The sequence below is a fragment of the Macaca thibetana genome, chromosome 11 (genome assembly GCF_024542745.1).
Source record: "Macaca thibetana thibetana isolate TM-01 chromosome 11, ASM2454274v1, whole genome shotgun sequence".
NCBI lineage: Eukaryota > Metazoa > Chordata > Mammalia > Primates > Cercopithecidae > Macaca > Macaca thibetana.
This window is the reverse complement of record NC_065588.1, coordinates 91,420,898-91,442,724: the sequence shown is the minus strand read 5'-3', so window position 1 is coordinate 91,442,724 and position 21,827 is coordinate 91,420,898. Positions and strand designations below refer to the sequence as shown.

At 41.4% G+C, this 21,827-nt stretch overlaps 3 protein-coding genes across 8 annotated transcripts in view; 2 read left to right on the top strand and 1 right to left on the bottom strand.

Moving 5' to 3' along the window:
* Positions 1-5,715, top strand: part of FGD6 (FYVE, RhoGEF and PH domain containing 6) — a 137,919-nt gene extending 132,204 nt beyond the window's left edge. For both annotated transcript variants that reach the window (XM_050747135.1, XM_050747136.1), the window contains one exon: positions 868-5,715. In XM_050747135.1, the coding sequence (XP_050603092.1) occupies positions 868-904 (37 nt within the window). In that variant the 3' untranslated portion in view covers positions 905-5,715. The remainder of the gene's footprint in view (positions 1-867) is intronic.
* METAP2 (methionyl aminopeptidase 2) overlaps positions 1-21,827 on the bottom strand; it is an 817,888-nt gene that overhangs the window by 423,844 nt on the left and 372,217 nt on the right. The gene's annotated exons all lie outside the window — the stretch shown is intronic.
* The window catches only part of NR2C1 (nuclear receptor subfamily 2 group C member 1), a 51,523-nt gene continuing 38,280 nt past the window's right edge, over positions 8,585-21,827 (top strand). The window contains exons 1-3 of one of the 5 annotated variants that reach the window (XM_050747172.1): positions 8,585-8,855; positions 14,755-14,828; positions 19,368-19,598. In XM_050747172.1, coding sequence (XP_050603129.1) covers positions 14,775-14,828; positions 19,368-19,598 — 285 coding nt within the window. In that variant the 5' untranslated portion in view covers positions 8,585-8,855; positions 14,755-14,774. Of the gene's footprint in view, positions 8,856-9,175; positions 9,264-9,296; positions 9,594-14,754; positions 14,829-19,367; positions 19,599-21,827 lie in introns of those variants that run through there. The other 4 variants (XM_050747168.1, XM_050747171.1, XM_050747170.1 and 1 more) reach the window with 4 other exon arrangements.

Below are 21,827 nucleotides of genomic sequence, written 5' to 3'. Positions count from 1 at the left end.
AGCCTCCTAAAGTACTGGTATTACAGGCATGAGCCACGGTGCCTGGCCTAGAAGCTCTTATTTAGCATGCAAACTTTTGATCAACACTAGATGCCAGATTCCTTTTAATTGTAAATATTGAAACAGATCTGGACTGGGGGATATACGAGGAAACTCTGGTTGCTAGAGTTAAGGTAGGAGGAGACAGGGAGCTAGTGTTCCTAAAAGCACTGAGTCCGAATTCCAGATAAAAAAGCTGTAATAAAGCCTTCACTGACATATCAACTTCCAAAATAAATTAATTGGTAGCATCAAGACTTCATAGAACTTTTACACATGAAATGGTCCCTTCCTCATGCCTATCAGAAATGAGAAGCACACTTTCCAGGCTAAATTTTGGACCAAATTACCAAATAAATGGTAGTTCTACGTATGCAGAAGGCCACTTTGCTACAAGAAAAGATGTTACTGGCGAGGCACGGTGGCTTATACCTGTAATCCCAGCACTCTGGGAGGCCGAGGTGGGCGAGTCACCTGAGGTCAGGAGTTCAAGACCAGCCTGACCAACATGGAAAAACCCCATCTCTACTAAAAATACAAAATTAGCTGGGCGTGGTGGCACATGCCTCTAATTCCAGCTACTCGGGAGGCTGAGGCAGAAGAATCGCTTGAACCCAGGAAGCGGAGGTTGCAGTGAGCCTAGATATAGATAGTGCTATTGCACTCCAGCCTGAGCAACGAGAGCCAAACTGTCTCAAAAAAAAAAAAAAAAAGATCTTACCTACGTTGTTACGGTAATGAGGTCCACAGGCCCAGCTGTCATCTATATGGTGTTCACATGTCAGATGATTAGGTTTTACAAATCTAACAGATTTCTCTTCTCAATAGGTGGATAGAAGCATTTCAGGAAGGCACAATATTGTAGCAGTATTGGTTTCATCTCTTCGGTGATTCCAAAGAGGTGGAATTTCATCAGAATGGAGTAAATGCAATTCGAAAATTGTATAAAAATGAACACTGCCAAGATAAAGCCAACCAGACCCTTCATCAAAGAAATTGTTTTGTTAGGTATAAGCAATTTTTAAAAGGTGTTTGTTTTTTCATTTATGTTATTTATTAAAATTTTGATGTTTACTTAATGGTGAGAATTATTTCTGAGACACACTGAATTCTAAAGTACCATTTCTTTAGAAACCAGAAAAACTATCTTAATACTGTATACTATATTAACTATTTGTGACATAGTCCACACTGTTTTCTTACCTTACTTTGTAACATTCTTACTGGTGAAAAGTCTTTGTAAGGAAAAAACACATAGCAAGGAGCAAATTTCCACAAAGTGCTTGGTTTGGGAATTGTGATTATTATAAAACTGCTGATGAAAAAATGCATGTCTTTGAATCAATACACTTGGGTGAATTTTTGTATCTTTTAGTGGAAAAACACGGCCAGCTTCTACCTCAGTAACTGAACTGAAATTTCAGTAAATTATCGAAAGTATTTCTATTGTTAGGTGCCTCTTTGGCAAGAGTTAATATTACATCATCAAAGAATTATAGCAAAGGGATAGAATCGGAATTGTTTAAAACTATGAGGAGTGAAGATGTTTTTGTTTGCAGAATACCACAAATAACCAACTCTTGGGGCTTTTAAGTCTAATCTTTTAAAAAATCTACCACTTCAAAACAAACATAAATGTATCATTTTTTAAAACAGCAAAATATAGCAAGCATTGTTACACAATATTCCCTGCTATTATAAGAGTTTTGAGCCCAAGTCAATGATGATATTTGTCTCTAAAAGTAATGTTACATTTCCAAAAATATTTTGCATTACAAATGGAACTGGAATTACTATATCAGAAAAAGCACAATTATAAGCCAGTAATAACTGAAATTGTATAGTATTCATTTTCAAAAAAGTCCTTTTCTGCCACTTTGATATCCTCCCTCCTAATTAAAAAAAAAAAAAAAATCCTTTCTCCCTTTAAGCAGCTATCAGCACACCTCCTTAGGAAAGATTTAGATTCATAATTCTGGTGCACTTACTGTTTAACATATGCACTACCTTGTACATAAAATTGTTGATTAGCAGAACAAAATGAAATAACACGGTGATAAAAGCCATCCCTGATGTTGACAATATACAATTTATTAACGAAGTTTAAACTATAAATTATCTTAACGGTCATGAGCGGTGGCTCACACCTGTAACCTCAGCATTTTGGGAGGCTGAGGCTGCTGGATCACCTGAGGTCAGGAGATCGAGATCAGCCTGGCCAATATGGTGAAACCCCATCTCTATTAAAAATACAAAAATTAGCCGGTCGTGGTGGTGCATGGCTGTAGTCCCAGCTATTCAGCAGGCTGAAGCAGGAGAGTCGCTTGAACCCAGGATGCGGAGGTTTCAGTGAGCCAAGATGGTGCCACTGCACTCCAGCCTGGACGACAGAGCAAGACTCCATCTCAAAAAAAAAAAAAAAAAAAAATTAAACAGCAAGGTTATCCATAGAATATTTATTTAAAGGGTGTAAGAATTTTCCTTTCTACTTCTAAATAAAGGATTTCCTAATTCAGTGTGATCCTTAACAGCAACCATGAGGATTACTGAGTGCCTTTCTGGGGCCTTTTGAATGCTATTTGGTGCAGCACCAGAGTCCCTACTAGATCTAGAGTTGGCTGCTATAGTTTTTTGTGGCTATTTCTTGCCATGGAGTCATTTTAAATGTGTTGCAACCTCATACACAATCCTAACGTGCCATCCCCTTTCTGTCATAGCAGGTACACTACACTAAAATTTCTTTGTAGCTCAATTTTATATAATCAAGATCACATAAGTAAGGCTTCCATGTTAAAATCATTGCAGTTTTTAGTGTATTCTTTTTGGAGGCCAAAGTTATACCTTATAAAGTGTTTCTTTCTGCTGCATTCAGTCTGGCATTTCGCAAGACAAGTTATGTGGGTTTTCTTTCCCTCCTCTTGAGCTCTCAGCCTTCTGACTACAAGGTTTGGCGTAAGCCTTAGAATCTAAAAAATATCAGCCAGGCTATTCTACCTTCCAAGACCTGGCTGAATCATGAACCAGTTCTAAATCTAAAGAGAGTGAGAGAGGGAAGAAACCTGGCACAAACTTACAGTCTCTTTAATTACATGTAAAATGCATGTGATTGTATTTGCTATTGGCTTAGCCCCATGGAGGGTTTAGAAAAATGTTTAGTCTCTGTGGAAGCTATCCAATTTTCCTTCTCCCAAAACGATGTTTTAAATGTGGAATAGTATCACATTCCCCTGCCCCTTTATGAGTCCTTCATAACTTACTAAAGCCGATCAATTGTTATTTATATAGCTTGGCTCATTCAGTGTCAACTAAGAACCTAATTATATGCAATTTATTGTTAAAAAAAAACTATAAAAATATATTTTGATAGCTAATATTTTAGAGGAAAAATGATGTTGGGTGCAGTCTATAAATGAGGAGAAAAGTATAAGTAGTATGTAGATTCCAAGGATACTGTATTTATTATACAGATAAGTGTGCCTGTGCTTCCATCAAACCCTTTTTCAGGTATCTCCTTTTAATTCATAAGGAGGAGAGAGTAGGGCCTTTATAAAGCTAAGCTAAAATGATGCTAAGCATAATGTAGATGAACCAGGGGAAAGCTGGCATTGTTAGTGAGTGTCCCCAACTAGTACTCCACCTTTATCTGTGGCAGCTATAAATGTTTAGGACCCATCAGAGTCCTAAGAAAATGAGAGTAACTATCTCTGGCATCATCCACATTTCCGAACCTCTTTCCAATAGCTTTTCCCTTTTTCTGTAATGTAGGCAGCATCCCCCTATTGTATTTTGGTTGCCCAAGATGCTTGATTCTTTTGAGTGTTCAGTTGCATTTCTTAAAATGAGATCAGACCAACGCTTGATTCACATGAAAGCTATAATGACACAACAAAGAGAAGGCGACAGTTTTAAAGTATAATTGTCAGCCGACTGTGTATTTTATATTTGGTTCATAGAATATATCTAGACATGGGGAAAGTCTTCTATTTGGTAATTTAGTTAAAATGTAAATGTTATATATCACAGCAGATGTTGGTATGTTTTGGAGTGTGCTTCCATTGTGCTCAGGTTTTGAAAAGTTTGAGGTCCATTTTAGTCAAATGTAGTCAGTGGGATTTCCAGAGATATATATTCTGTTTTTCTTATTGTACTGCACACTCCTTGAAGGCAGTGTACTTAATATCACTGTCTTTCATAATACTGCCCTAGGTCTTTTTCATTTTTAAGAGACCGGGTCTCGCTATGTTACCCATGCTGAACTCAAATGCCTGGGCTCAAGCAATCCTCCCACCTCAGCCTCTGGAATAGCTGGGACTACAGAGGCATGCACCACCAGGCCTGGCTTTCTGGGTCTTTAAAGAGAAAATATTTGTTCAGTTGAATAAAGGACAGGATTCTTGTCATCTACAACTCCAACACAGCCTGAAAATATCCACATTGTAACCTGGACTTTAGACGATCTCTCTCCACTATCCTGCAGAGCTCCATTTGTAACTACTTATTGGCTATCTGTATGAGTCCTCAAGCATCTCAGACTTTACATGAATAAAACTCAACTTTCTTCCCATTCAAATCTGTTTATTTTCTTCTGTAAGAGAAAGATACCATTTGAGACTCCAGAATCTGCCTCCAACTCTCAACAAGACTCTGCAATTACTCTTGTATCCTTTCCATCCTCATTGCCCTGCCGTTATTACATAGGCCCTAGTTCAAGTCCTTGTTACTTGCTCCCATTATTGCAATAACTTCTAATTCCAATGCCATTGTGTGATCCCATTTTAAACACTGCCAGAGCAATCTTCCAACAACGTAGCTCTAATCTAGTTTCATCCCCACTTTTACATGCTTCGGTGGCTTTCCCAGTGACTTGGCATGGAATACTTCCTCAGTTGCCATACACTCCAGCTTTGTACTCTGACCCAAACTTTCTCTGTTCACAGTTTCCTTTTGTTTTCTTCATTCACCCATCCGCATCTCTGACTGCTTATCCAAGACTTCTCTGTGATAGCTGACCCTTAGTCTTTCTCTCCCCTATTCCTCCAGATTAGATCCTGTCTCCTTCCTGCAACCCCCACACAGCCTTTAGTTTATAATCTTTTGTATGGTGCTTAGCACCTTCTATCCCTAAGGACAACTAATGCATTTGAGATTTCCCCCACAGCATCTGGCAGGGTGCCTTGCATGCAGTGGACACTCAGTATTTGCTGAATTAAATTCCTTCCTATGGATCCCTTCTGATTTTTTTTTTGAAGTGCCTCTAATACACATATCATTCTGGGGCTTATGCCACTTTTAATGTCATTTTCTAAAGGAAAATCTTATCTATGACATTTTCCCTTATAAGAGATAATTGTTTTGAGTAGGGTTTTTTTTTTTTTTAAAGATATAGTAGGAATTTTTTTTTTAAGCCTAAATATCAAATTCCTTTTCCTTTGGGGTGGGGGAAGGAATGAAGGGAGAACAACTTGCTCTTTCATATGAATTGGTCATAGCATGTAAGAACCAATCTTGAAATAGTTTTTTTCTAAATGACTTATAATGTATTTCTAGAAATACTTTGTACTTAAAATGATAACAGTTTGTATCTTTTTGTCCATATAAAGATACTTTATAAATAAAAAAGTGGCATTGTAAATAATGTTAATATGTATTATATTTATACAAAATAAATTTAATATATTTTGTTGGTATGACTTTTTTCCCCCTCAAGACAGAGTCTTGCTGTGTCGCCCAGGCTGGAGTGTAATGACGTGATCTCAGCTCACTGCAACCTTCACTTCCTGGGTTCAAGCAATTCTCCTGCCTCCGCCTCCTGAGGAGCTGGGATTACAGATGTGCACCACCATGCCTGGCTAATTTTTTGTCTCCCTCAGTCTCCCCAAGTGCTGGGATTACAGGCATGAGCTACTGAGCATGGCCAGCATCATACATTTAAAGATGAACTTCGGCCAGAGTCACACATGTAAAGATGAACTTCGGCTGGGCACAGTGGCTCATGCCTGTAATCCCAGCACTTTGGGACGCCAAGGCGGGCGGATCACTTGAGGTGAGGAGTTTGAGACCAGCCTGGCCAACATGGTGAAACCCCGTCTCTACTAAAAAAGCCAGACATTGTGGTGTGCACCTGTAATCCCAGCTACTCGGGAGGCTGAGGCACGAGAACCTCTTGAACCCAGGTGGCGGAGGTTGCAGTGAGCTGAGATCATGCCACTGCACTCCAGCCTGGGCAACAGAGTGAGCCTCTATCTCAAAAAGAAATAAAGATGAACTTCATTTACCTCTTTTCCTGAAGCATTAATTAATGGAAACACTTCTTCACCTACAAATGATGTTCCCAAAATGGCTTCTACTTCCAAGTTTTAACAAGTCAACTTACAGTGACTTAAGTGAATTAATTGGGTGATAAGAGATAACCACAAGCATCACTACAGGCATACATATTCTCCACGAAGAATAGTGAAGAGGTCTCAGATTGCCTGTATCCATTGGGCCTATAGTGCAATCGTGCACTGTGTAACAATATTTCAGTCAAAGGCCACATATATGATAATGGTGGCATAAGATTATAGTCCTCTATTTTTACTGCACTTCTTTTTCTTAAAGGACTTACTGTACTTTTTCTATGTTTATATATATATTTAGATACAGAAATACCTACCACTATGTTACAACTGCCTACAGTATTCAGTAACATGCTGTACAGGTTTGTCCTAGGTTTGTGACTTAAGAGCAACAGACTACATACAGCCTAGGTGTGTCTAGGCTAGACCGTCTAGGTTTGTGTAAGTTCACTCTATGATGAGCATAAAATGATGAAATTGCCTAAGGACTCATTTCTCAGAACATGTCCCTGACGTGACTATACTTTCATAATTTTCACCTTTGGGACCAGCTTATGGTATTGATAGGGGGTTTCCCTTAACACCAAACCAAATACACAACAAATAATGCTCAAAGGTAGAGGTTGAAAAAAAAATAAAAATCTCACTCTCGCCCAGGCTGGAATGCAATGGTGCCAACACTGGACCAGACTCCTGGGCTCAAGCAATCCTCCCACCTCAGCCTCCTCAGTAACTAGGAATACAGGCCTGTACCCCCATGCCCTTTTTTTTTTTTTTTTTTTTTTTTTTTAAGAGATGGAGTTTATGTTGCCCAGGCTGGTCTCAAACTCCTGGCATCAAGCAAGTCTCCTACCTCAGCCTCCCAAAGCTCTGGGGGCAGAAGCCACTGTGCTCAGCAGAGGTGGATTTCTAATGAGGGATAAAGCATATTTTTACTTGTTAGGGATTGTTTCATGCCTTGATCTCTGTCCGTCTGCCGAGTTCCAAAGAGAAATAACAGAGATGTTCTCATTCCCAGCAAACGTTTGTTTTTCCTTCCTTGGATTTCTGCCCTGAGTTTGTGGCTGCTTTCCTACAGTGCCGATCTAAGCTAGGTTAAATAGAAATTTCATGGTAAAACAAAGGAGATTAAAAAAAAAATAGAAATTTCAAGAATGCTTCAAAATCTAAAGCGCAGAGTACTTTGCACACAGGGCATTTATTCCTGCCACACCTTGCTGCTACAGGTGGCCACTATTAGAATGCGATGTTCCATCCAATGTCTCTTCACAATTAGAAAACTTTTTTTTGTAGAAGCAGGGTTTTGTTATCTTGCCCAAGTTAGTCTCCAACTGCTGGCCCAAAGTGATCTTGCCTTGGCCTCCCAGCAGCCACCTGCCTGGTTTTCGTTTCATACATCATTATTGATAGCAGACATCGTCCTATGCGCTTGGTAATACATCACGGAGCAAAACAGACAATAAAACGGCCATTGAGGATTTCATACACACACACAAACACAGACACTATATATAGAGAGAGGATATGGAAAAAAAATAAATATATATAGAGAGAGACTCATTCTGTCACCCAGGCTGGAGTGCAGTGGTGTGATCTTGGCTCACTGCCGTCTCGACTCAGGTGATCCTCCCATCTCAGCCTCCAAGTAATTGGGACGACAGGCACGCGCCAGGACCGGCTAATTTTTTTGTAGAGGCGGGGTTTCGCCATGTTGGCCAGGCTGGTCCCGAACAACTGGGCTCAAGTGATCCGTCCGCCTTGGCCTCCCAACTTGCTGGGATTACAAGCGTGAGCTACTGTGCCCAGTCTCTAGTGATTACATTCTTGCCCTGTTTAGCCATTATGTCTCTCTACTCACAACAGTTTATAATGAAACTTTGCCTTACCATTTGCATGAGTCGGCCTCAGCTTGTCATTATATATAAAGTTTAAATATGATTGGACTCTATCCAGGGCCCAGTTTTCCAGAAATTAGAAACAGATATGCCTAAGACACAGAGGGTTATTACTCAAATCTGAAACGTTGACTCAAAACTTCCCCTAATTCCCACCTTTGGCAAACAGTGCTTAAACCTTTGCACGTGGCTGCAAAAAGTACCTGGCTGGGGACGCGTAGCTCTGGCGGGGCACTCTGCCTCCAAGCCAAAAGGGGGCAGTGGACTCACAGAGCCGCTGCTCGGCCCTCTGATCCCTCCACCTCACCCTGGGAACGTCACGACCTCCTCTCGCCGCTTCTCCCCGTCGCTAATGCGCAGGCGCTGGCGTGATAGCGCGCCGCCGAGCCAAGAAAGGGGTCACGAACTCTGACCCGCCCAAATACCCAAACACAGAAAGCTCCCTCCGCCGTGAATCTCGATCCCCCCTCCCGTGGGCTCCCTTCAACCTCTCTTTCCGGAGCGCCCCCCAATCCAGCAGTGGCAACCGCGGGACTGTCGCATCGGCGCCCGACGCCGGAGTCAGCGGGGCGCAAAAGCGCCGGTAAGAAGCGCTGGGTGGGGACACCAGCGACCGCGTCGGGGGCGGGGGACGGGGGGTGCCCTTCACCCCAACGGCCAACGGACGCGCTCCCAGGGCATCCCCCGGCCTGCACCCTGCGGCCAGCGGGGCCGTTCAGTTTGGGCGCGCCGCTTTGGGCTGCTGGAGTTGTGCTGGGAGCGCGGAGCGGCGGCGCCGAATGCTCTGGGTCCCCGGAGAGGCGGGGCGGCGGGACGCGGGGCCGGACGCCGAGCGGCTCGGAGCACACAACTGCCTCTCCCAGTGCGCTCATCGCAGCGCCTCTGACCTTTAACCTGCAGGGAAAGCTTCCGCGGTGCCGCAGTTTCCCCCGCCCCGGGGAGCCGCGCGCAGCGCCGGGGCCTCGAAGGCGCACGGCTAACGCCGGAACGAGTGAGTCCCGGGAGAGGCCGACCCTCGGCTAGTGGCCGCAGGTCCCGGCCTGCATCCCCTGCCTAACTCTCATGCTTTCACGGGACGGACAGAATGACGCCCTCCACTTTCACTTTTCTCTCACGACAAATCGGGCCGGGGTCGTCGCTGCCTGTGGACCTGGATCTTTTCAGAAGATACGGAACGGCCCCGGGGTCCTCACTGTAGGGGACATGTCCAAGCTTCCGATAGATCGCTCTTTTGTTAAGAAATTCTTCTTTCAGCTCGTGCAGATACCATTTTTGTGCAGTATGAATGTTGCCAAGTTGTCCCATAATCTTCAGTAAGTAGGTCAGTCTTTAAAAAAGTAACCGGAAAGCAAAAGCAAAAGACCTAAAATTAAGGCCTTTAGGGTTTAATACCTCTAGACGTTGTAAATAGACCTTCAATTTTGAGGTTTTTTGAACCATTTCTGCTGTGTGGTTGGTGATACTCGATGTTTTTTTTTTTGTTTTGTTTTGTTTTTGTTTTGTTTTTTTTTTGGAGAGGGAGTCTCTCTCTGTCACCCAGGCTGGAGTGCCCTGGCGCGATCTCCGCTCGCTACAACCTCCACCTCCCGGGTTCAAGCGATTCTCCTGTCTCAGCCTCCTGAGTAGCTGGGGCTACAGGCAGGAGCCACCACACCCAGCTAATTTTTTTTTTTTTTTGTATTTTTGGTAGAGATGGGGTTTCACCATGTTGGCCAGTATGGTCTCGATACTCTGACCTCGTGAGCCACCCACCTCGGCCTTCCAAAGTGCTGGGATTACAGGCGTGAGCCACCGCGCCCGGTCGATGATTGTTTTTAAACTGCTTTAAGTCCAGTTAGTAAATCTGAAAAAGCGATGTGTATTTCTATCATTAAAAGTGGGTCGTGGCTGGGCGCGGTATCTCACACCTGTAATCCCAGCAGTTTGGGAGGCCTAGGCGGGCGGATCATCTGAGGTCAGGAGTCCGAGACCAGCCTGACCAACATGGAGAAACCCCGTTTGTAGTAAAAATACAAAATGAGCCGGGCGTGGTGACGCACGCCTGTGATCCCATCATCTCCAGAGGCCGAGGCAGGAGAATCGCTTGAACCTGGGAGGCGGAGGAGCAGAGATCGCGCCATTGCACTCCAGCCTGGGCAACAAGAGCGAAACTCCATCTCAAAAAAGAAAAAAAGTGGGTCGCATGGAATGTTGCTAATCTTAGTCTTTCAAGGGGCATGTTAGTGTCTTCTAGGAAGGGTTTTTTTTTTTGTTTTATAGAAATGGTGGAGGGCCTCATTTTGTTGTCCAGACTGATCTCTGGTCTCAAGCTGTCCTCCTGCCTCAGCCTGTTGAGTAGCTGGAATTACAGGCACTGCATCCTAAGGAAGGATTTTGAGGGAGCAAACATCCCCAAAATATCTACCATCTGGGTGTCTGCCACACAGTGTATAATCTCTACTCTTGGGGAATAAAAACAAAACAGCATACAATAAATAATAGGATAAATATAATTCGTTGCCTTTTTTCAGTCACAAGACCATCTGCAGCCTCTTAAAGTCTTTTATGAACTGTCTCTAGAAAAATGTACCTTTAGATAAAATTTACATACAATATTAGGAGTTAACAGAAATCTTTTTCTGAATCCTAGTTAACAACCTTAGTCTACACAATAAATGCTAGACCCTTGAAGAAAGACTAGGTGAAAAACTATGAACCAAATTTTTTTTTTTTTTTCCCCCAGACGGAGTTTTGCTCTTGTTTCCCAAGCTGGAGTGCAATGGTACGATCTCGGCTGACTGCAACCTCCGCCTCCTAGATTCAAGCGATTCTCTTGCCTCAGCCTCCCATGTAGCTGTTACCACAGGCACCATCCACCACACCCGGCTAAATTCTTGTATTTTGGTAGAGATGGGGTTTCACCATGTTGGCCGGGCTGGTCTTGAACTCTTGACCTCAGGTGATCCACATGCCTTGGCCTCCTAAAGTGCTGGGATTACAGGCAGGAGCCCTGGCTTGAACCAAATCTTAAAGGTCAGGTGGGATTTAAATGAGGGAGAAAGTAGGAATATGTTGGGGAATAAAGCACATGATAGTTTGACCTGAAGAGGCCCCCTCTTGAGAGTGACAGGAAATGAGAATGGGGGAAGTCGGATTATAAAAGAACTCTCCCTTGTGTTCACAGTGCCAGACACCTTGTGAAAGCATAATAAATATTGAATGAATACCAAGGGAAGGGATTAAAACTTTGTTCCTTTGCCATTAAAGCAGCACTGATGGTCTGAAGTTGAAGAATAAGGATGTGATTTAGTTCTGTAAGTCGTTCTGTGAATGCCAGGCCCATAGTAAGCATTCAACAAGTATTTGTTGAATGGAAGAAAATTGAATAAATTTTTGAGCCAGTGAATATGAACATTTTTAAGGCTCTTGGTATACATTGGCAAATGACTTCTAGGAAGGTTAAAACAGTCTAACCTTTTACTAACAGTATATAAAGAATGTGTGTGTTGGCTGGGTACAGTGCCTCATACCTGTAATCCCAACACTTCGGGAGACTGAGGTGGGCGGATCACTTGAGGTCAAGAGTTCGAGACCAGCCTGGCCAACGTGGTGAAACTCTTTCTTTACAAAAAAATACAAAAAGTAGCTGGGCATGGTAATGCATGCCTGTAATCCCAGTTACTTGGGAGGCTGAGGCAGGAGAATTGCTTGAACCTGGGAGGCAGAGGTTGCAGTGAGCTGAGATTGCACCACTGCACTCCAGCCTGGGTGACAGAGCAAGGTTCTGTCTCAAAAAAAAAAAAAAACTTGGAAATTTTACTTTTGTATTGGCTGCTCAAGGCCGGTTTATCAGGCTGGATCCTATTTGAAGCTGGGAAGAATGGGAAGAAAACAGACACTGCTATCAGAGCAGCCTTAACTTATACCATTGCTTATCTTCTTTCTCATCTCTTCAGGGTAGAGACCGTCTTTATTATCCTATCCCAGTGTCAGACATAGATCCTGGAACTCAACTGAAAGGTGTAGTTAGGGAAAGGGAAAGTTGCTCTTTTTTATAAGATTGAGAATCTTCCTTCAGTGGCATCCATGAAGGAAGGATGGATGGACGGATGGTTGGATGCATAGATGCATACATAGATGCATGGATGGATGGATGGATGGATTAATAAATGTTTAAAATCATTCTTTCCCTTTTGGGGAAAAAAAGGAATGTGTGTGTTGCCTTATCTTCGGAGTTAAATTTAGTCTTGGAAAATATATAGTTATATGTGATGGGGATGTGTTCTGAGAAATGCATCCCTAAGTGATTTTATCATGAATGAACATCATAGAGCATACTTACACAAAACTAAGTGATATAACTTACCATACACCTGGGCTATACAGTATAGCCTGTTGCTCTTAGTTTGCAAACCCACACAGCATGTTAATTTAGTGAATACTGCAGGCAGTTTTAACACAGTAGTATTTGTGGAAGTAAAAAATCTAAACATAGAAGAGGTACAGTAAAAATAGTGTTACGGGTGTAATCTTGTGGTACCGCTATTGTATATGCAGTCTCATTCATTGATTAAAACATCATGCAGTACATGACTATTAATCTAGTGAGTCCCTGGAATTCATTCAGATAAACAAATAGTTTATCTTCCTAAGTTTTCATTATGAAGTGACTTCTTTGAGTCTAATGCACCAATGCACTGGTGTTGATTTTAGGATTTCTGGAAAAGATTTCTTACTTTTTATTACTTTAATTTTTGTGGTAATACTTGTATTTAAGCAAAATTTAAAAGCACCAAACACTTATTCAATGAAAAATAAGCCTCCTATTCCTGTTTCCAAACTTACAGTTTCTTTCCTTGGAGGTAGTTATTGGAACCATTTTCTTTCTTATGTGTCCTTTAAGGTGTAGTTTTTCTTTTTCTTTTTTTCTCTTTTGAGACGGAGTCTCACTCTGTCACCCAGGCTGGAGTGCAGTGGCGCGATCTTGGCTCACTACAGCCTCCGCCTTCCAAGTTCAAGGAATTCTTCTGCCTCAGCTTCTCAAGTAACTGGGATTACGGGCACCCACTACCATGCCCGGCTAATTTTTTTTTTTTTCTTTTTTTTCTTTATGAGACAGAATTTCACTCTTGTGGCCCAAGCTGGAGTGCAATGGCGTGATCTCGGCTCACTGCAACCTCCGCCTCCCAGGTTCAAGCAGTTCTGCTTCAGCCTCCCGAGTACCTGGGATTACAGGCATGTGCCACCACGCCTGGCTAATTCTGTATTTTTAGTAGAGATGGCATTTCACCATGTTGGCCAGGCTGGTCTTGAACTCCTGATCTCAGGTGATCAGCCCATCTTGGCCTCCCATAGTGCTGGGAGTACAGATGTGAGCCACTGGGGCTGGCCCAAGTGTAGATTTTCTTGTCTTTAGGCAGCATTTGAATGTTTTATTTGCCTACCTAGATCTTGCATGTTTCTTGCTAGGTTTATGCCTGAGTGTTATGAGCTGAATTCAGTTCTCCCACAAAATCACATGAATCCCAAATTCCTGTGTTGATATCGTAACCACCAGTACCGCAGAATTGAGTATATTTGGAAATAAGACCTTAAAAGAGATAATTGAGTTAAAATTAGTTCATTAGAGTATGCCGTAATCCAAAATAACAGATGTCTTTCTATGAAGAGATTATGACACAGGCACTCAGAGGGAAGACTGTATAAACATCTAAAGATACATGGAGGGCTGGGGCTGGGTGCAGTGGTTCACGCCTGTAATCCCAGCACTTTGGGAGGCCAAGGCGGGTGGATCACGAGGTCAGGAGATCAAGACCATCCTGGCTAACACAGCGAAACCCTATCTCTACTAAAAATACAAAAAAATTAGCCAGTGTGGTGGCAGGTGCCTGTAGTTCCAGCTACTCGGGAGGCTGAGGCAGGAGAATGGCATGAACCCAGGAAGTGGAGCTTGCAGTGAGCCAAGATCGTGCCACTGCACTCCAACCTGGGTGACAGAGCGAGACTCCATCTCCAAAAAAAAAAAAGATACATGGAGGGCTGGGCGTGGTGGCTCATGCCAATTCAATTCCAACACTTGGGAGGCCAAGACAGGAAGATTGAGCCCAGGAGTTTGAGGCCAGCCTGGGCAACACAGTGAGATCCCATCTGTACAAAAAATAAAAAATTAGCCAGGTGTGGTGGTGTATACCAGTAGTTCCATCTCCTCAGGAGGCTGAGGTGGGAGGATCACTTGAGCCCAGGAGGTTGAGACTGCAGTGAGCTGTGATGGTACCACTACACTCCAGCCTGGGTGATAGAGTGAGGCCTTGTTTTTAAAAAAGAAAAAAAAAAAGACATGGAAAAGGCAACCATGAACGGAAAAGAGACTTCAGAAAAAGCCAACCCTCCCACTTCAACTACATTATTTTGAAGCAAATCTTAAATATCATATAGTTTTATTTATAAATTAATAAAAGTGTTTTTGTGAATTTAATTATAAAGCATCTTTTTATTTTTGGCAGGACATCTTTGCAGTTAGATCATGGCAACCATAGAAGAAATTGCACATCAAATTATTGAACAACAGATGGGAGAGGTATGTCTAGTTTACAGTTGATGCACTGACCCACCAAACTTTTATAATTCATACTAAATGCATATACCAGGTTCTGGAGTTCCAGAAATAAAAGATATTCCCTAACTTAAGATAGCTTTTCAAGCTACTGAGAGATAGTTGAATAATCAGACAATTCATAGTAGAATGTGATAAGTTCTGTGACAGGTCATTGTATCAGGTGCAATGGGAGCACAGAAGAAAAACAATTGAAAGGAATGAAGGGAAGGAAGGAAGGAAATTAAAGAGCTGTAGAGTGAGTAGGAATGCTTTTGGAGGGAATGCTTTTTAGAGGGTACAATCTGAGACCAGTTTTGGTGGGATCAGAAGGAGTTCAGTGTCAATACTGACATCTTCATTTTTTTAAATGGTTTCCTCCTAATACTTGGTAATAGATACCAGATAATTTGGAAGTTCTCAAAGTATCATCTGGGGACACTTTCAGAGAATCAACCAGGTGAAGACCATTTTTTTATAATACCGAAATGTTATTTGCCATTTCGGTATTGTTCTCTCCCAGGTATACAGTGGAATTTTCTACAGACTGTGTGACGTGATTATACTGTACGATATAATTTGTCAACATTTATAAGGTGTACATAACTCACTGAATCATTGCTTTCCAGATGACCAGTGTATAATGTTACAAAATTATGCATGAGTGAAGGATCCATTTAAATTGCAGGATAGACCAACAGATTTTAATATAGTTTATGACTCTACCTTGCAGCTAACCTTTGAAAAACTTCCACTTGTTGAGTTGATATAGTATCAAAGAACAACTTTCACAGTTTGAAAAGGGTATTAAAATATCCTTCCCCTTTTCAACCAATAAATATGAAACTGAATTTTCTTTACCATATATATGGTGAAGAAATATATTTCCGGCTGATTTTTTGTGCCCATTTTCCGTGCTTACGTACCTGGCTAATGTTTTGTATATTTTATAGCAACAGGGTTTTGCCAAGTTGTCCAGCCTGGTCTGGAACTCCTGACCAGGAGCAGTCCACTTGCCTTGGCCTTCCAAAGTGCTGGGATTACAGGTGTGAGGTACTGTGCCCAGCCTCGTTATAACCAAAACAACATAGTCCAACAGATTAAATGAAGAAACAGATACGAGATTCCAACTTCTGTTAAACCAGACTTTATTAAAGCAATATGTAGGAATGTAAAACAAAGCCATTCTCTCCACTACATTTTTGTTTGTTTGGAAAATAAAGTTTTTAGTCATTAAGAAATAGGTTATAATGGGTACCAAAAAAAATAGGATGAATGAATTAGACCTAGTCTGTGATAGCACAACTGACAGACTATAGTCAATAATTTTTTATTTTTATTTTTTGAGACGGAGTCTCACTCTGTCGTCCAAGCTGAAGTGCAGTGGCGCTGTCTCGGCTCACTGCAAGCTCCGCCTCCCTGCTTCAATCGATTCTCCTGCCTCAGCCTCCCAAGTCGCTGGGATTACAGGCGCTTGCCACCAAGCCTGGCTAAATTTTGTATTTCTAGTAGAGACGGGGTTTCAGCATGTTGGTCAGGCTGGTCTCGAGCTCCTGACCTCGTGATCCGCCCGCCTCAGCCTCCCAAAGTACTGGAATTACAGGCTTGAGCCCCTGCGCCCAGCCAATAATAATTTAATTATACATTTAAAAATAACTAAAAGAGTATAATTGATTGATTGTAACATACAGGATAAATGCTTGAGGGGATGGATGCCCTATTTTTCCATGCAATTCTTACGTATTGCCTGCCTGTATCAAAACATCTCATGTACCCATGAAAATAAATTTTAAAATAAATTTAAAATAAATTTTAAAATAAATTTTAAAAAATTATGTTAACATTTAATGGGTTGTTAATTTTTAAATGAATCAACTATTTTTAAAATCTCTCTTTGAATTTCTAACTCACATGCAGAAAACCCCATCCCTACTAAAATACAAAAAATTAGCCAGGTGGGGTGGCCGGTGCCTGTAGTCCCAGCTACTTGGGAGGCTGAGGCAGGAGAATCGCTTGAACCCAGGTTGCAGCGAGCCGAGATGGCACCACTGCACTCCAGCCTGGGCGACAAGAGTGGAACTCCGTCTCAAAAAAAAAAAACTCTTCAGAACCCTCAGTAATATTTTAGCCTATAAAGTGGTCCTGAAACCTAAGAACTGTTTCCATTATTTACTACTCTTCTCTATTGAAGGCTCTTTGGATTGCCTAAATATTCAATGATTATAATTATTATGCTGCAGTAATGTCCTTTTACTCATTTAAGCAGAATGTTTCAACCCAAGAGCAGTTGGACCATGAATGCGCTAAATGCTCTTCTCTAAGAAATCAGTATGGACTATTAGTCTTTTATCCAATACAACTTGCTTTAGGTAGAAACTGATTAGTGAATCAGAACTTTGTTTTAAATTTTGCATAGAAAAGAATACTGAAATAATTTCAGGAAAATAAAAATAGAAAAAGTTTGGTACAGAAGGAACAGGATTGGAATTTTGGAAAATTAGAAACAAACCGACTTTGCCATTTTAAAATTGAATCAAGGAATTTAATTGGCTTAATGATGTTTACTCTGTAATATATTTGCTGAATAACAGAAACTCTGAATGCTGAAATAGTTCTGTATATTCATGAACTTTTTCCTCCCCCCAGATGGCAGATGGCAGTTCTGTCCTCCCAGTTGCTCAAGCCAAAATTTTATAATCGTCCTTGACTCTTCTTTCTTCATATTCCACTTCAGTACATCAGCATATTTTGTTACTTTTCTCTTCTTAAAATAAATAAATCCCAATTTAATTGTTTTTCACCCCCAGCTTGGCTACTACCCTGTTCCTGGCCAGTATTTCTGCCCATATGTCATAACCACATATTGATGGTATCTGCAATAGTGTCCTTTCTGATCTCCCTTAATTTTACTTCTGAACTTTTTTTTTTGAGACAGACTCTTGCTCTGTCACCCAGGCTGGGGTGCAGTGGTGCGCTCTCGGCTCATTGCAACCTCCTCCTGCCCGGTTCAAGTGATTCTCCTGCCTCAGCTTCCCGAATAGCTGGAGTTACAGGCACATGCTACCATGCCCAGCTAATTTATTGTATTTTTAGTAGAGACGGGATTTCACTGTGTTAGCTAGGATGGTCTCAATCTCCTGACCTCATGAGCTGCCTGTCTCGGCCTCCCAAAGTGCTGGGATTACAGGCATGAGCCACTGTGTCCAGTCCTTTTTTTTTTTTTTTGAGGCAGAGTCCTGCTCTGTCTCCCAGGCTGGAGCATAGTGATGTAATCCCAGCTTACTGCAACTTCTGCCTCCAAGGTTCAAGTGATTCTCCTGTCTCAGCCTCCCCAGTTGCTGGGATTACAGGCGCCCATCACCATGCCCAGCTAATTTTTATATTTTAGTAGAGACAGGGTGTCGTCATGTTGGCCAGGCTGGGCTTGAACGCCTGACCTCAAGGGATCCACCTCCCTCAGCCTCCCAAGGTGCTGTGATTATGGGCGTGAGCCACTGCACCCGGCCTGCTCTTGAACATTTGCAGTCTGTTCTTCACACTAAATTTAGAATACTTTTTTTATACTTTTTTTTTTTTTTTGAGACAGGGTCTCACAGTGTTGCCCAGTCTGGTCTCGAACTCCTGGCCTCAAGTGATCCTCCTGCCTCAGCCTCCCAAGTAGCTGGGATTATAGATGCATGTCACTGTGCCTGTCTGATTCCTTTTTAAAAAGTAAAATCCTGTCACTCCTCTGCTCCAAACCCTCTGGTGGCTCTCTATTTCACACAGTAGGAAATCTAGACTTTTGTTTGGCCTATAAAGCCCTCTAAGTCCCAGCTGTCACTCAGATCCCATATTCTAGTGTAATCCCTGTCTTCCCTTCTGTCTTACTCATCGTATATCTCTATCGCTGTGCCTTGTGCCTCACATGTGTCAAACACCCTCCCTCCTGCCCTGGGACCTACTTATATGCTCTGTTTCCTCTACCTGGAATGTTCTTCCCCTAGGTAGTCGTAACCCTTGGTCTGTTTCTTCACTCAGGACTGTGCAAAAATGACACCTCCTTAGAGTGAACTTCTCTCGTTGCCCTCATTCTGTTACTGTCTCACCTTACCTTGTTTTTCTTCATAGCACTTAGTACCCCCTGACAATATTATTATTTGCTTATTTATTATCTGTCTTTCCCCACTAAAATAAAAGCTTCATGAAGGCAAAAGTTTTGTTTTATTCACTGCTACATCCCAGTATGCAGAACAGCTAATATAAATCACCCAATATATGTTGGTCTAAATGGAACATGGGAGGGAAGGGAAAGGAGGGAATCAAAATAGTGAAGTCAAAATGTTCTTACTATTGTACATTTGTTTGCACATTTGTTTATTTCTGTAGGATAGAATTTTGTGGCAATAGAATTGGTATTTTAAAAGGTACGTGTGTGTTATATTGAATATATATGAAATGGTGTGTTTTTGTAAGAAGATAATTGTGTCATTAAAGAAAAATAAATGATTGAGTTTAGTTGATTATTTTTCATGATTTTGTTAGATTGTTACAGAGCAGCAAACTGGGCAGAAGATCCAGATTGTGACAGCACTTGATCACAATACCCAAGGCAAGCAGTTCATTCTGACAAATCATGATGGCTCTACTCCAAGCAAAGTCATTCTGGCCAGGCAAGATTCCACTCCAGGAAAAGTTTTCCTTACAACTCCAGATGCAGCAGGTGTCAACCAGTTATTTTTTACCACTCCTGATCTGTCTGCACAACACCTGCAGGTAAATAACTATAGAAGTGTCTTTTCCTCTTATATATATAAAAAATTTTTTAAATCATAAGCCCTGCCATGAAGACTTTAGATCTACATATATTCAGTAGGAAAAAAATGCATAAAATTATGTGCAACACAGTATCTACAGTGACAGCCCTCTCCTATGAGCTACTGTACTTTCCTCACAGCCATATATTTTGGGGGATTATTTGTTGCATACAGTAAGATCCACTCTGGCTATTGTAGCCAGGACGATGGGACGGCCTTTAATAAAGGATATAGAGAGCTTGCAGAATTGTTAGGAAGGTTGAAAAAACAGTTCTAGGCCAGGTTTTCAAGAATGACTATTGGAGCATGCTGCAAAACTGGCTTCTAAGAGACCTAGTACTTCTGCATAATTAGGAAATTGTCAACTCAGGAGCAGCTTTTGTAGCTGTATTTTCCAGAACCAAGCTGCCTATGCTACAAATAGGAAGCTGCCAAATCAAGAAGTTTGGACTATAGCTGCTGGCTTCAGCATTGTGCCTCCTTTGTTGTCTTGCACATCTTCATGAAATAGCAAGCAGTGTAGTCATGGTCTCCTGCTTTACTCTGAAATGAAGTAGTATATATTAACATTACATCATTTTAGTTTTTGCTAGAATAGAAAACTACACATTATTCTTCAAAAACTCAAAAACTTTTATACACCACATGCCTGTGGGGTTACGTCAGTGGTTTCACTGCTGGCTGTTATGATCGAATACAAATATAATGTACTCTGAAGTTGCCTTCAGAAACTTTTTGAAGGGGGTCTACTTAAAATTGGGTTCCATCTTTTATGATGAAAAACTCACGAAAGAAAATTCCTCTTTGATTGACAAACTGAATTCATAAAACATGAAATTTTGCCTATATATCCTGATATCATCTGTTCATCCAATGATATTTGTATTAGTTTTGGAAATAAAGGTAGAAAGTGGATACAGTCACAGATTTATAAGAAGTTATTTTATCAACAAGACAGAAGTCACAAAAAAAGTATAACATTATACGTACCTTAATTTCTCTTTCTTAAAGTAGTAGACTTGATTTTTTGAGTCTGGCGCCTTAGACCACTCAGCCATCCTGACACCCTGTAGACTTGATTTTTTAGAATAGTTTTAGATTTTCAGAAAAACTGAGCATATAGAACAGAGTTCTCATATTACTCCCCCATAAATACACACAGTTTCCCCTATTATTAACATTTTACATTCATGATATATTACAATTAATGAGCAATACTGATACAATGTTAACTAAGTCTATAGGTGTTTAGATTTTCCTTAGTTTTTGCCTAATGGCTTTTTTTTGTCCCAGGATCCCATCCAGGATACCTTCCTGCATTGAGTTGACATGTCTCCTTAGGCTTCTCTTGGCTAGGACAGTTTCTCAGACTTTCCTTGTTTTTGATGACCTTGACAGTTGTGTGAGGAGTACTGGCCAGGTATATTGTAGGATGCCCCACTATTGGACTTGGTCTGATGTTTTTCTCAGGAACGTGGGCAAATCCCTTCATCTCTTAATATCTCCTTCCAGACTTAGGAATAATAGATAAAAGATCAGCAGCATTTTTAACAGGTAGGCTATTAAAGAAAAGAGTAATACTTGGTCATAGATGTTTTCATAGGACATCTAGTACCAGAAGTTTTTGTTTTGTTTAAGTACTTATTGAAGACTGATTTTTGTGGTGATATAAGAAGAAATGATGCTATATATTACATAGTAAGGGGCAGTCATTTTAAGAACCATTTAAAGGTGGTAAAATCAGAAGTATTCCTGAAGGAGTTCAAATGCCATACCATTTTTTAATTGAATTTATTTGTTCACATTTCAAGATTGAAAGAAAATGATGAAAAAGTTGAAATATAAACCTAAAGGAAGAAACTAGTTTCCTTTTTTTTTTTTTTTCTTTAGACGGAGTCTCGCTCTGTCTCCTAGGCCAAAGTGCAGTGGTATAGTCTCAGCTCACTGCAACCTCTGCCTCCAGGGTTCAAGTGATTCTCCTGCCTCAGCCTCCCAAGTAGCTGGGATTAACAGGCACACACCACCACACTTGGCTAATTTTTTTGTATTTTTAGTAGAGACAGGGTTTCACCACATTGGCCAGGCCGGTCTTGAACTCCTGACCTCAGGTGGTCCGCCTGCCTCGGCCTCCCAAAGTGCTGGGATTACAGGTGTGAGCCACCACACCCGGCCTTTTTTTGTTTTTTAA